The sequence below is a fragment of the Astyanax mexicanus genome, chromosome 3, assembly GCF_023375975.1.
Source record: "Astyanax mexicanus isolate ESR-SI-001 chromosome 3, AstMex3_surface, whole genome shotgun sequence".
NCBI classification, from domain to species: domain Eukaryota; kingdom Metazoa; phylum Chordata; class Actinopteri; order Characiformes; family Acestrorhamphidae; genus Astyanax; species Astyanax mexicanus.
In genome coordinates, this window is record NC_064410.1 from 49,683,724 (window position 1) to 49,698,331 (window position 14,608).

Sequence of the window (14,608 nt, forward strand, 5' to 3'; positions counted from 1 at the left end):
AAAAAAAAGTTTGTATATCATGCCTAATGCCAAGCTTGACCTAGAGGGGTATAAATCCCCCCAGTATTGAGCTGTGGAGCAGTGGAACTGTGTTCTCTGGAATTATGTTGCTCCATTCAGTACTTCTGGAATATGGATGGATGGATGATAGATAGATACACAGATAGATGATAGATACTTTATTGATTCCAAAGGAAGTTTAGCAGAAAAGACAGTAGAAACAAACAACAATAATAGGGGTGGTACAGTAAAAAAACGCAGTAAGAAATATAAAAATATAAAATATTCTATCTGATATTTGAAATATGAACTATACCTTATAAAATATAAATAAAAAAAATCAGATTGAAGAATATATACATGAATATATAAATACAAAAACTATATAAAGGGAAAATAACTAGCCATAGAAGTAGTGCAGTAATACAGAATACAGTTTCGGAGTTGGTCCAAATTCTAGTTAAAAGCTTCCCTGGACAGTAGAGAAGTTGCTCCAACAAAAGAAGGATAAACTTAGTTTAATACCCTTAATTAAGGTAGTAATAATAAAGAAACAGTTATCCTAATAGAACTTTTGTTCATAAAGCATAGCAACACCATAGCATCCATCTGGGATAGGACAGCCATCCAACCATTCAGTTTTCTTTCAGAAATGCCCATTTCTAGTTAAAAACCTTTATCTTCTGAATTGTTTCTCTCTGCTACAGGACCGAATGGTGCCAGTGATGTAAGGTGGAAACAGCTAAGCTTTGCTCAGTGGTAGGTGAGGGAGGGGTTGAGGTACAAAAGGCCTTTTGAGTGGGAAATGGGCCCTGGCACACTTCCTCACCCCATACTGCTCCTTCAAAAGCTCTCTTTCACTCACACAGGAAAAGGTGTCCAAATCTGCCCTGCTTTTTTAGTACTAGGTACATCCCTGTAGCCCTTCCTACACTGCTATGCCCTTCCTAAATTGTGATTTCCTCTTGGATGAGCTCAGGAGTTCTACTGAAGGCAGCCGAACTCAAAGTCATCTCTTTGGATCCTGAAAAGCTGTTCTGCAATCCACATTATATCTAGTTTGACTTTTACCAAACATGGGTATATGAGTGTCAATGTTGTGCTTTCTGTGAAATCAACATGCTGTGTATGCAGGATGCAGGAGTAAAGAGCATCCTGTTTGGTCTCTTTTTGTGCTTAGACCTACTGGTGTGCTCTCATCTTCATGGATTCTACACACAGTGTAAAAGCAAGGAATATAAAAGGCTGCCAGTCATGTCCATGATGGGCAAATGCATGTAAGACATATATGTATGTTAATTCTCTTTTTGATATAGCTCTATACCAGTGCATTTCAAAAAATGTAAATGTCCACTCTGTTATATCAAGTCTACCAGGAGATTTTACAGCTCTTCATGCTTTCCTCAGCTGAGAACTTTTAAAGAGATGCAGATTTCATTTTCCAGCAGGACTTTGCACACTGTCCACACTGCCAAAAGTACCAATTGGTTTAATATAAAACTCACATTTTCTGAGACACAGATTTTTGGGCTTTCATTGGTTGTAAGACAATAAAAGAAATAAACGCTAAAATAGATCACTCTGTGTGTAATACATCTATATAATAAATGAGTTACTGAAATAAAGTAACTTTTTAATGATATTTAATTTTTTTGAGAAGCACTAGTATACTAGCTGTTAGCTGTGCTGCTCTATTAATGTACTCAGGAAGAATGAGTGTTTGACTTTTGCAGAATAATACAAATACACTAGTAACACCAACCACATGGGGTGCCAGAGTAGCCATTTAGCAACCAGTATAGTGAGACACTATAAGACTGAAAGTGTCCAAATCTGTTCTACTTTGTAGTAGTAGGTACATTCCTATAGGTTTTCAAACACTAGTGTACCCTTCCCACACTGGGATTTCCTCTTGGACAAGCAGGAGATGTTTGAGTTTGGAGTTAAAGGAGAACTCCGGTGTAAAATGAACTAGTAAAACATGATAAAAATTAAAACATGATAAAAAATACTTACCTTTGATGAATAGCACACCACTGTTCTCCCACAGTATTCCGAGATCCAGAAATTTTAACAGTTTGTCCAAACACCCTTCAGACTGGGTGACACGGGGCATAATTTGCTGTGATCAATTGCTTTTTTTCTCCCTAATCCAGGCTCAAAGTAGCTCCACACCTCCTTGCTACAATCCGGAGAGCCCTGACATTTAAAACGAGGCATTAATAACTAAAAAAGTGCACAAGAAGTTTATAAAAAAAAACTGCGAGCCTCAGCTCCGAGTGCCGCCATTACTCCTGGTGCCGGCTCCTACGCTATGCGGAGTCTATGTATATATATATATATATATATATATATACATAGAGTTGGCATAACATAGCAACGGTGGAAAAAGAGCTTTATTAGGGAAATTATGCCCCGTGTCACCCAGTCTGAAGGGTGTTTGAACAAACTGTTAAAATTTCTGGGTCTCGGAACGCTGTGGGAGAACGGAGGTGTGCTATTCATCAAAGGTAAGTACTTTTTATCATGTTTACTACACCAAAAGTCCATTTTACACCGGAGTTCTCCTTTAAGTCAGGAGTTCTGAAGGCGGCCAAACTCAAAGCTATCCCTTCAGATCCTGAAAAGCTGTTCTGGAATCTAAATCATGGTTTGACCTTTCCCCAGCACGGGTGTATGAGTGTTATTTGTGTGTATTATGTGTTACATGTGAGCTTTCTCTGAAATTAACATGCTGTGCTGGGCGGGATCTGGGGTAAAGAGCCGAGTACTCAGTGGAAGAAGAGAGATTTTAAAAGTCAAAAGTCACTGTGGGCTGTGGGAAAGGCCTACGGTTTACTGGACGTCCAGTACCGAGCGGAAGGCCTGAGCTGTACAGCTGATGTGTGCGTTCAATACTGTTAAATGTCCCGCTGCGGCTGTCTGGTGCTGGAGAGCTGTCTCTGGGGCGAGAGTGAAAGCGGCCTCTGTGCGTAAGCTCCTGTGTGTGTGTGTGTGTGCGCGTTTGGCCTGCTCAATCACTGTTTATCCCCGTCTGCATGGTGTGGAGGACAGGGGGCTGTTCATGACTGTAGAGTTTCAGTGTTTCAGTAACGGCGTTTGGAGTTGACATAAACGTGTGAACTGAGCAAGTGTTTGGAGGGGTGTGTGTGTTTCATTTGGGTGCAGACACTGACCTTTAGCAGCTGCTGTGTGTCATCACCGCTACAGGATGGAGGTTGACAGTCACTGTGTGTGTTCTTTGGTGCCTTTGCCTTTACTGACTCAGTTTACCCAGTTTAGTGTGGGTTTATGTACTGAAACTTGCCTAAATCTGTCTCTAAATGGCCTATATATAAAATATTTTTCTGAATGGTTTTGGTCACCACTTCCTCTGCAGGTTGCACCCATTGCTGGCACAGATTTACAAATGCACATATAGTACATATAGGTTCTCTGTATTTAAATGTACTGTGAACAGAATAAAATATAAACACAAATCTTTTGGTGTTGAGCTTAACTTGGGCCGGGTCGGGCCAAGATTTCTCACCACTTTCCTCTGGCTGGGTCGAGTTGGGCTCGGTTTTTAATGCTATTTTTATTTTATATAAAGCTATGGTGTGATCATCACAATATAGCAAAGTAACAAATCAAACGTGTTTTAAATAAACGTTTCCCAAGTTAAAATGTTATAATCACGCAGCTCTGGAACTGAGCAGTAAGCAGTAGCGAGGCCAACAAACTGGAGCCTTCTAAAATAAGGAGAAGTGAGCTAACTTTGGCCCAATTAGTTGTTGATCGTAACAACTCATGTGTCGGCTTTGTAGAGTGTGTTAATTCAGCATGCTACTACACAGCAAAAAGACGGTGCAAGCCTTATTGCTGTTTCTGAGCTCTGCGCTATACGCCTAAAATAAAATAAAAATTGTTCAGAAAGTATTTTATAATCTTAAACATTGTTATTTGTATAAGAGTAGAGGAAAGTCATTGTAACGTGTTTTAATGAATGTGCATCACATAGCCTTATTGTTATTTTTTATGTTTTGCTTTAGGCTATATGTTAAAAAAAATAATTTGTTCAGAAAGTATTTAATTTTCTTTTCTAACATTGTTAGTTATATTAGAGTAGATGGAGAGGTATGTTCTTAATAAATATTGATCTTAAATAATAGGTCTGTGCTTCTTCAGTGTTGCAATGTTAAGTAACATCATTCTGAACAAATTTAACTAATTTACAGAGCTGGGAAAATGATTTAAAAAAGCTCAGTTTTAACACTCAACTTACAAAAAAAATGTCAGGTGTAATTTAGGCTCGGGTTCAAAAGAACGATATATAAGCTGGGGCCCATATGGGATCTAAACTCTAGCATGGACTCCATAAGACAGGAAGATGTCCTGTGGAACATTAGCAGCAGATCCTTTAAGTCCAGTCCAGATGGGTGTCAATCAACCTTGTGTGCACATGAGCCTGTTGCTTATTTATTGGTTATCCTGCCTTGGACCACTTCCTGTATGTACTGACCACCGAATAGTGGTTATTTATTTAGTAAGGAGATGCAGGTTTATTGTGACTCTAACCCTTTACACATTTAACACACAGCGCTGGTGATCAGATGAATCATCACAGTTAGGAGCTGCACTGTGTGACTGTTTAGCCCAGTGGTTAAGTTACTTCATTTCCCTGTAGGAGAACAGGGTTCAAGCACAGGGAAGTGCAACAGTTAGCAGTCAGGAGTGATTCTAGAGTCTACTGAGACCCCACAGGCAAAAGGTTTCCAGCACCCCTCCATTCAGTGCTCATCACTTTTATGTTGTAAATAATCTGACAGAATTATGTTTTTATTCCGAAAGTTGACATGCTGTTATTTTCAAAATACATAGTGGTTGGTGTCGCAAACCTAAGCAATAAACCTGATTATGTATGGTAAAGTTATATAGTATTCTTCTTGGGTATAGATTTCACTATTCATTGTTTACTACTCACAAATCATTTGATAAGGGCAACGGAATAGCTCCAATACATAGGATTATATTTCCACACTTGCTAACTAGATTTTTTACGTAAAAATACATGAAAATAACAACTAAGCCCTCACTGTAGATATGGAAATATAGTAATACAATAATACACACTCCACACGGCACATGTTTACACCACTACATCAAAGTCATTTAGAGTACATTTGGCCAAATATGCTGTATTTCTTGATATCTAAATAAACATCTTAGCTTTTATTATATTAAGTTTAAGAAAGCTAGACACAATGCTTTAAAGAATAAATAGGGGGAGGGGCTTATTATATTTGGTTTGTTTTCACACACAGGAACTCTTTCCAAACTATAAATTGATTGACTCAATTTGCACAGCCATTGCTTTTTCTGTATGTAGGATCACAAACGTTTTAGCTAGTTTTTTTCATTAATTTGTTGGATACAAACATTTTGTGGGATGCATGGAATTTCTCAGTGCATGTAATTTAATCTGCAGCACATGATCATGAATTGTGCCTGCAAACAGGCAAGCCACTCTGGCAGAAATCACATCTTGATTTAATACAGAAAGCCCCATACACACTTTCCCTACCTCAGGGATCCTACAACTGGTCACAGTACATGTGATGAGCTGTAAACATGTAAACCACTGGTGTGGTTTTTCTAGATATGCCCTGATACAGCACAAAGTACGTAATGAAGAATTGTAATTAATGTAATGAGATCATAAAGCTGTGGGTTGCATGTAACACAGATTCACTTACATGTTTTTTATGATTTGCGATGTATGCTTTTGACCCGGTGTGCATGGGAAGTAATGCAGACTAATGCATTCTACAGTCAGTCTAATGCACCATGCTGTCCACGGATGCCACGAGGTAGGCTATAGCAGAGGCCATTAGGATGGCTTGCATAAAATCACATAAACCGAAAGCATGGTATTGATTGTTGATATCCTTTCTTTCCACAAACTGCTCGTGCTGTAAACACAACATGTCTGGAGCTTTACAGTCCTGCATCCTCTGTGATTGTATTTCACAGAATGATGTAAAGGCCATCAGTTTGTTATACGTTGTGCTCATAATGCTACAAATAATTTGATTACTTTATACTTTACAACTGTTGCATATTTCAGCCATACATTTGACTCAAACATGTTATTTGGTCAGATGACGCATGCTGGGAGATTTGGCACCTACTGTTTTACAGCGCTGTTTTGTTCTCGGTAGTCTGAGCATTGCCGTGCATATCCCCAGCACCTGTTCAGCTGGGATAATCTTGCCGTTGACATAAACAACATGGAATTTTTCGCTCGCTCGTTCACTGCACACGGCATGCGGCTAGTCGCATTTCTTTTTATAAAAGTATGTTGTGTCACTTTGTTTCAGTCTCTGTAATACAGTCTCAATAATACACTCACACACACATTATATACAGTATGATTTTGAGTCTTAGGTGAAAATAAAACATAAAGTTATTTGTCCAGGCTGTTTTATAAGTCCTTTGACCAACCAACAAAACCTTTATCTAGTCAGTCTCCCCACCAGTCAAAGGTTCGTCAAATCAATCCTTCATCCAACATACCAAATGTTCATCTAGTTAGTACTTTATCCATCCAACCAACTAAAAATATACTTAACCAGTGCTTCAACCAACCAACCAAATGTTTATCCATCCTTCAAGTTTATCTAAACATTTTAGTCCTTTTAAATTTAAAGGAGAACTTTAGTGTTTTACTTTGGTGTAGTAAAACATGATAAAAAGTTTTATCTAACCTTTGATGAATAGCAAACCTCCGTTCTCTTATAGTGTTTCAAGATCCAGTAATTTAACAGTTTGTCCAAACACCCTTCAGACTGGGTGAAACGAGGCATAATTTTCCCTGATAAATTGCTTTTTCCACCATTATCCAGACTCAAATTAGCTCTATGTTATTTTCAGTACAGTGATGGCGGCACTCAGAGCTGAAGCTCGTGTTATATGATGTAAAGCGGTTTTTAATAAGCTTCTTGTGCACTGTTTAAGTTATTAATGCCTAGTTTCAAATGTCAGGGCTCTCTGGATTCTAGCAAGGAGGTGTGGAGCTACTTTGAGTTTGGGTAACAGAGGAAAATTTAATCAGGGCAAATTATGCCCCATATCACCCAGTCTGAAGGGTGTTTGGACAAACTGTTCAAATTTCTGAATCTCAGACCGCTGTGGGAGAACGGAGGTGTGCTATTCATTAAAGGTAAGTACTTTTTAATCATGTTTTACTACACCAAAAGTCCATTTTACACTGGAGTTCTCCTTTTATCATCAGCATATACACTTCAACCAAATTCACCTCTAATCATTTCCCAGCAACAAAGCTAAAATGCCTTGGGTCCGGATATAAGAGCCACAACCTCATGATCAATAACCCAGTGAAACATCCCTGCCCAAAGTTATATATATATATATTGTTTCGCCACACACAAAAAAAACGTTGTGGGAGAATAAAAAAACTTCTATAACAATTGATGTTTTAATGGAAGTCAAGTGTTAAAAGATTGTATTGCAGTGGAGCATTTCTATTGGTACATTCATCATAAAATCCTGACACAAAGAACACCTGCCAGAATCATATTATAGATAAACTACAGGACATCTACTGCACCAGGAGAGCACTCAGCATGATCAGGGGCAGCACACATCTTCCACACAGCCTCTTCACACTTCCACACAAATCATGTGTTCAGAAGGTTTGGTGTCATGGTGTGGTGGGGTGCAATTCTGTATGATGCCAGATCTTCTTCTTTACTCTTCATTACAGGCGCTTTGACAGTCCAAGGTTATGTTAATGAGGTCCTGCTACCAGTGGCCTTTTCTGAATTATTGCTTTTCTAAACTCACACTCGAGTGCATTGTTCCAACAGGACAATGCTTGTGGGCATTATAATATATATGGTATATAAAATAGTTGCATTGCCAGATCTATTCCTGGCTGGAAATGTGTGGGATGCTACTGCTATCTGCAAGGACTGCATGAAAACATTTATGCTGCATGTGATGAGATTAGCTTTTTTATTGTTTTTTATTAAGCTCTGGGAAAAAGATAAAAGACCACTTAATCAATTATTTCAATTTCTTAGATTTTACCAGACTGAAAACCTCTGTAATATAATCAAGAGAAAGATAAATGATCACAAGCCATCAAACCAAGCTCAACTGCTGCTTGATTATTTGCACCAGGAGTGGCATAAATGTATCCAAAAGCAGTGTGTAAGACTGGTGGAGGAGAACATACCAAGATGCATGAAAACTGTGCTTAAAAACCAAGGTTATTCCAACAAATATTCAATTCTGAACTCCTGAAACTTTATGAATATGAACTTGTTTTCTGTATAGCATTACACTTATTGTCTATTAACTATTTAACTATTGTTTTTGATAAGTGTTATTTTTTTATTTGTATTTTATTAGTTATTAGTTTTATTAGTCAGTTTAATCATGTTATAATCATGTGCTGTTGTAATAAAATCTGCTAATTGAACATTTTTTACAAGAGAGAGAGATAAAACCTTCTTAACTTTCAATGAGAGTCAATAAAAAAATAGATTATTTGAGGTAATTTTGAATCATTTATTTTGGTCCATTTATCAACAAATATTGACACAGTGTAAGTTCAAATTATGTAGCAAACTAAAAATCGACAAAAATAGCAATACTTGTTTTTCTTTGGACAGCAACGATATAGACTGTCTCATAAATATGTATAGATCAGTGATTGATCTGTGATAGATCAGTGATTGATCGTACTAGTCTAGTGCTGAATGAACATGGATCAGAACATGACGGTCCAGGTAAACACACACACACACGGTCTCGAGTGCGTGTGTGGCTAAAGGCTGGTGTGCGTGTGTGTGTGTGTGTTTTCTTCCAGCGCTCTATGCTGAGGGTCCCACCGCGCGCGCACACTCACACTTACTCAGTCTCTACACTGTTCAAGAGTTGAGGGAGCGCGAGCGGCTGACCAGAGCGCTGCTGTTACACTGCGAGCAGAGAGAGCGCGTGACCGGCGCCGTCACTCCCGGTCTACAGAAGAACTTTCCGCGCGCTCTGTTTGTTAGTGCGTACTCGTGTGTGTGTGTGTGTGTGTGTGTGTGTGCATGTGTGTGTGCGTGAGTGCGCGCGCTCTCTCCTTCTTCCTCGCGTTGCTACTGCTGAACCCGAAACTTCAGCGCGTGTCCTGTTTTGATCTCGCGCCGCCATGAAGTGCTCGCTTTCCCGCTACCGGCCCGCGCGCTGAAGTGGCCGCGAACGAACAGCTGGAACGGCTGGACCATGGTCGAGAGCGCGCGCTCTCCTTTCGCCCGGTAAAAGAACTTTTTCACGTGCGCGCGGATGAAAGCGGCATGGCTGTAACGGGACAGAGGGCAGAGTGACCGACTGTTCGCGCGCTCACCTCGCTCACCCCTCACCAGTCCTCCGCTCCGCCGGCGCGCGCCGACCCTCTCCGCCGCGGCCATGCTGGGAAGCCCCTCCAATAACGGCGGCGTGAGGATGCTCGCGCCCCCGGGCCCCAGCGACGACCGGCGCGTGGAGTTCGTGGCCCTGGCGGCCGTGCACGCGGACCGGAGCGAGCCGTCGAGCCCGGAGCGCGCGCAGCCGCCCTCGCAGCGCACGGGGCTCCTGGGGACGCCGCTGCCCGTGCCGCCCGGAGCGCGCGCCTCCGCCTCGGCGTCCAGCAAGCGCTACAGGAAGCTGCAGAACTGCCTGTATAACGTGCTGGAGAGACCGCGGGGATGGGCCTTCATCTACCACGCCTTCATGTGAGTCTCACCTCTCTCACCTGCAACCCACCTGTCTTTCACCTGCAGCCCACCTCTCTCACGTCTTTCACCTGCAGCCCACCTCTCTCACCTGCAGCCCACCTCTCTCACCTCACTCTCTCAACTGTCTTACCTGCAGCCCACCAATTTCACCTGTCTTACCTGCAGCCCACCTCTCTTACCTGACTCTCTCACCTGTCTTACCTACAGCCCACCACTTTCACCTGTCTCACTTGCAGCTAACCTCTCTCACCTGCAGCACACCTCTCTCTCCCACCGGTCTTACTTGCAGCCCACCTCTCTTACCTGCAGCCAAGCTCTCTCTCTCTCTCTCTCTCTCTCTCTCTCTCTCACCTGTCTGCAGCCCACCTCTCCCACCTGCAGCCCACCTCTCTCACCTGACTCTCTCACCTGTCTTACCTGCAACCCACCAATTTCACCTCTCTTACCTGCAGCCCACCTCTCTCTACCACCTGTCTTACCTGTACCTGCCTCACCTCTTTCCCCTGTCTTACCTGCAGTCCACCACTCTCATCAGTTTTACCTGTCTCACCTACAGCTCAAAAGCCTGACTTTAGCTTAGCCTGACACTGCTGACACTTCTTGGAGTTCTTTTCTCTCCAAAGCTAGAACACACACAGCTGTAGGGAACTGTAGAGAGGTACTATAGGACAGGGGAACAGTTGATGGTTAAGGCTGTAAAACAAAAATTGTGTAGACAATACGCACCTGTATAAAATGTAGGCCATCGAGCCTCTTTTTTGGTGTCATATAGAAACTTATTGGCTGAGACTGAACTGACCCGGCCACTTGTCATGCTCTCACCTGCAGCTTAAATACACACTTAAGTTCTGTTAGTCCTAAGTAATTACTAAACATAACTACTGAGATATGTAACTACTATATTAACTACTTACTGAAACAGATGCTAAAAACACTAACTAAAATGTCAGCCAAAAGTACCTAACTAAACTGTTAAATTTAAATTACAAAAGCAAAAATACAACAAAAACGTCTTTATGTATCTACTTTCTCTAAAAATTAGTATCAGCTAAACCATGACTAAAGTAACTATGTAAAGTAAAAACTGAAATAACTACTAAATTAACTAAGCACTGAAGTAACTACAAAACATTTAAGTAACCACTACAAAAATGTCTAAATACTAAAAAGCTGCAAACTGCAATACCAAATTAAATAATACAATATGTGTAGTCAATAAAAAAATTGAAAAATTTAAGCAGGTGGACTTCTGGCCTAAGATAATAAATAAATAAAGCTCCTAAGAACTAACGTATGAAAAAGTTCAGTGAAAAAGTATCATATCAAACTCCTTACTCGTTACAACTGCAGTGGAACAAATTGGAAAGTTCAACAGAAATTCTTCCCTTTTGGGGTCCATAATAAAAAGAAAAGTGAAAATAAAGTAAAATAAATAGAAGTCCATTAAAATTTTGCTTAAGAACACAGAGCTGAGGACATAGTTTCCTCTCTGCTCTGATCGTCTGATTGGAGTTTTTTTTTTTATTGGAAAATCCCAAACACCAATTGTGTCAAGTCTTGATGAATTTTCACGTCCTACAGGCTGAACTTTATCACAATTCCTGTCCAGCGCAGCTAATTGGGGTTGAACTTCCTGCATAACATTATTTGGGTGTCTGCTGATGTTTTAAATCAACACCTCTCCTTCTGCGCTCTGACCTGTGGAGTGAAACGCACGAAACAAAGCAAAGAGACGTGCTCAAAATGATATTTTATTTATTAATTCAGTTTAAACTCTCTTGTACTTTGAAAAAAAAAGAGTTTGCTGTAATGTGTAAAAACAGTGTTAATCCCAGGCTGTAGAGAACTTTTATTCAGAGCATAATAGCTTTGATTCACTGCTTCAGATTTAAGCTGTTTCAGAGTGTTTCAGCCTGGATTGCCTTTAGAATGAGGCACAATACCGGGTAGCCAATCAGAGAAATATACATGAAAAATATTGGTTAATGGCTCTTTTAGTTAATGCAAGTTATGTTTATATTCATGTGGTGTTGTAAGCTTTTTTAGTGAAACAGCCTATATTACATAAAAATAAATGAAGAAATAAAGATACTGTAACGTTGCTGATTGGTGAATGAAGTTTCTACACTTTCATTCTTCTTTCTCCAGCTTGGCACACGTATCACAGCAGAGTGATGAGGACTGTATATCAGTCAGCAATTACTGTACATTTCTCCAGACTATTAGGATCATGTCCGCTGCAGTTAAGAGCATAACAGTCTGAGATGGCATAAACAGAGTGATGGCTGGCATGCTGGAGTGAGAGCACAAATGTAGTCCACTGGAAACACTTAACTCAGACGTGAGGCCGCAGCGCTACACGGTGTCCAGTAGCTAATTGTGATTCCTTTTATTGTGGTGAAATCACAGTGCGGTATGTTGTGTGCTCGTGGTTGTATGTGACCTTGGGTTGTTCAGTAAATAGACAGCGTATCCCACCGTGTGAATTTACTGTAGTAGTACACTGGAGCTGTTTGAGTGTATTGATTGTTTTGGTCACTTGTGCATTTTGGTGCTGCTGTTGGTGTATGTTTCACTCTGTAATTTCCACACACTATTATTTTATAGTTTTATGAGCATATTACACTCTCTTACACACAATGTTAAATGTCCTACTGTCATTTAACATGCAAAAAACAGGAGCACAACCTAAATCAAGGCTGTGGAAATAAAGATTGTTTAGTGGGAACCTTCATTTTCTGATTTATCCACTACATAGATTCATTTTTTGAGTTTAAACAGTTACAATTGGATTAGAAAGTGGATGTTTAATCCATAAACTCTGATGTAAGTTCACATAGATACAAGTGATGCACTGAAATTTAATTAAAATGTTTGGATGAAACTGAACAAAATTAAATATTTGGAAATATTTTTGGTTATTTAGTTTTTCACTTTTTCACCATTACATGAACTAAATAGCTTAAGTGTATTTTTGTTTTTTGTTTTTTTTTTTCTAAGAAAAGGCAATTACAGAACTTTATAATAAGTACAAAAATACATTTTGAACACTAAATTTTTTTAACATTCCAGCAGATACATAAAAACAGTGTTTTGTGGTGATGGTCCATGCAATTTAGGAAAAAAATGGGAAAAAAGTATGCAGACATTGCAGCCAGTCTGTGCGTTAGCTGTAATTGCTAACACTCTTATAAATCAACTCTGTAAAGCTGCAGGCCTCGGCTGGTCTTGGAAATAATGATTTTTTTTTTTTGCTTTTTCAGCTTATTAGATACATAACATGTGTGTTAGTTTTTTACTGCATTTATATATATATATATATATATAGAGAGAGAGAGAGAGAGAGAGAGAGAGAGAGAGATTCCTAAACAAGGAATAAAATCAGATAAAATAAAATAATAAAATAAAAAATAAATATAGTAAAATATAGAAAATATAATCTTTTGGCTTGTATATGTTGTGTAAGTAGTGATATTACACATACAGACATTAAACGGATTGAACAGATTGTGATATTCTGATGAAAGGGGATATTGCAGATAGTAGAGCAGTAGAGCAGTAATCAGTAAAGAGTTGTGTGGCACATAGTAAACAGTGCACAGTTATAATGAATATAAGCGGACAGTTATAAAAGTTTAACACATAAGTAAATATTAAATATTTATATTATATCAGTGTACAGTATTTATCAGAATTTGGTTTACTGTGTTGTTTACTGAGAGCAGCATTTGTTACAGCTATGGAGGTAAAAAAAAAGTTTAATCATCACATAACTCTGGTATTGGTAAACTACTTAATTATACAATTTAAGTCATTAACACCTCATAAATAATTGTAGACAGAAATTTATGATTTCACTTCATGTTCTAACCTCAAACTAGGTTTATTATGACAGACCTCATTGCTTTCTACATTTCCTGCCAGAGGAAGTGTGTACATAATCTTGCAGCTTGCAGATTTGATCTAGAGGAAGTGTTTGCAGATTTTATGCAGATTGCAGATTTTATCTAGAGAAAGTGTTTGTAGATTTAATTCAGTTTTATAACATAGTTAGCAGGCTTGAACAGAACAATTTTTCCATTACTGAAATTACATATTCTAAAAAAAATAATAACATTATTAGACTGGATTAAATCATGTTCAATATGTCTTACATTTAAGTTGAATGTGTGAAGCAGCAGGACAGTGACCGTGGGTAATGAGTAATGTGTTGTCTTGTAGTCTTCTAGTCTTGTAGTCCGTGTGCATCAGAAATCATATCTGACATTTCCTAGTAAAAGACGACATCATTGTTAATCTCTGAACTAGCTGTGAGTTTTTATTTGATGATTGATGATTAGTGTGAAGGTGGACTGAAGGTGAAACCTGCAATTATTAATCAATATTCTTTTTCCTATTGGTGATGCAACCAACATTAGAAGAGGTCATTACATTTTGATGGAAGATTATGGGAATGCAGGACTTTTATGTGTTAAAAGATATGATAAATCATGGTTTATATGAACAGGCATGTTTTAAAATGTCAGTTTTAGCTGAATTATAAGTAGAGGTCAAAGATTTAATGTTAAAAACAGGTCATGTTCTGGTCTTTATCTGAAGCACACATCTTTATTTAAGTGTTCTGATGTGAAACTGAGGTGAAATCTGACTGACTGGAATTTATCCAGTGATTCTCGTATAATTCCAGGATGTGTGCAGATGGTAAGGTACAGACTCAATCTCAATCTACAAGGTGCTTTAAAGCCTAGATCTACCAGAGGCAGATTATATCATCCCAATTTCAGTTATTTTACTCCAATATTGGATTCACTGAGTACATTATTAAAAGAAATAATTACAGT

The 14,608-nt window shown here is 39.0% G+C and overlaps 1 protein-coding gene across 3 annotated transcripts in view; it reads left to right on the forward strand.

Moving 5' to 3' along the window:
- Window positions 1–8,739: 8,739 nt before the first annotated feature.
- LOC103034244 (potassium voltage-gated channel subfamily KQT member 4) overlaps window positions 8,740–14,608 on the forward strand; it is a 94,759-nt gene continuing 88,890 nt past the window's right edge. The window contains exon 1 of one of the 3 annotated variants that reach the window (XM_049475427.1): window positions 8,740–9,764. In XM_049475427.1, the coding sequence (XP_049331384.1) occupies window positions 9,460–9,764 (305 nt within the window). In that variant the 5' untranslated portion in view covers window positions 8,740–9,459. The remainder of the gene's footprint in view (window positions 9,765–14,608) is intronic. The other 2 variants (XM_022683247.2, XM_022683246.2) reach the window with 2 other exon arrangements.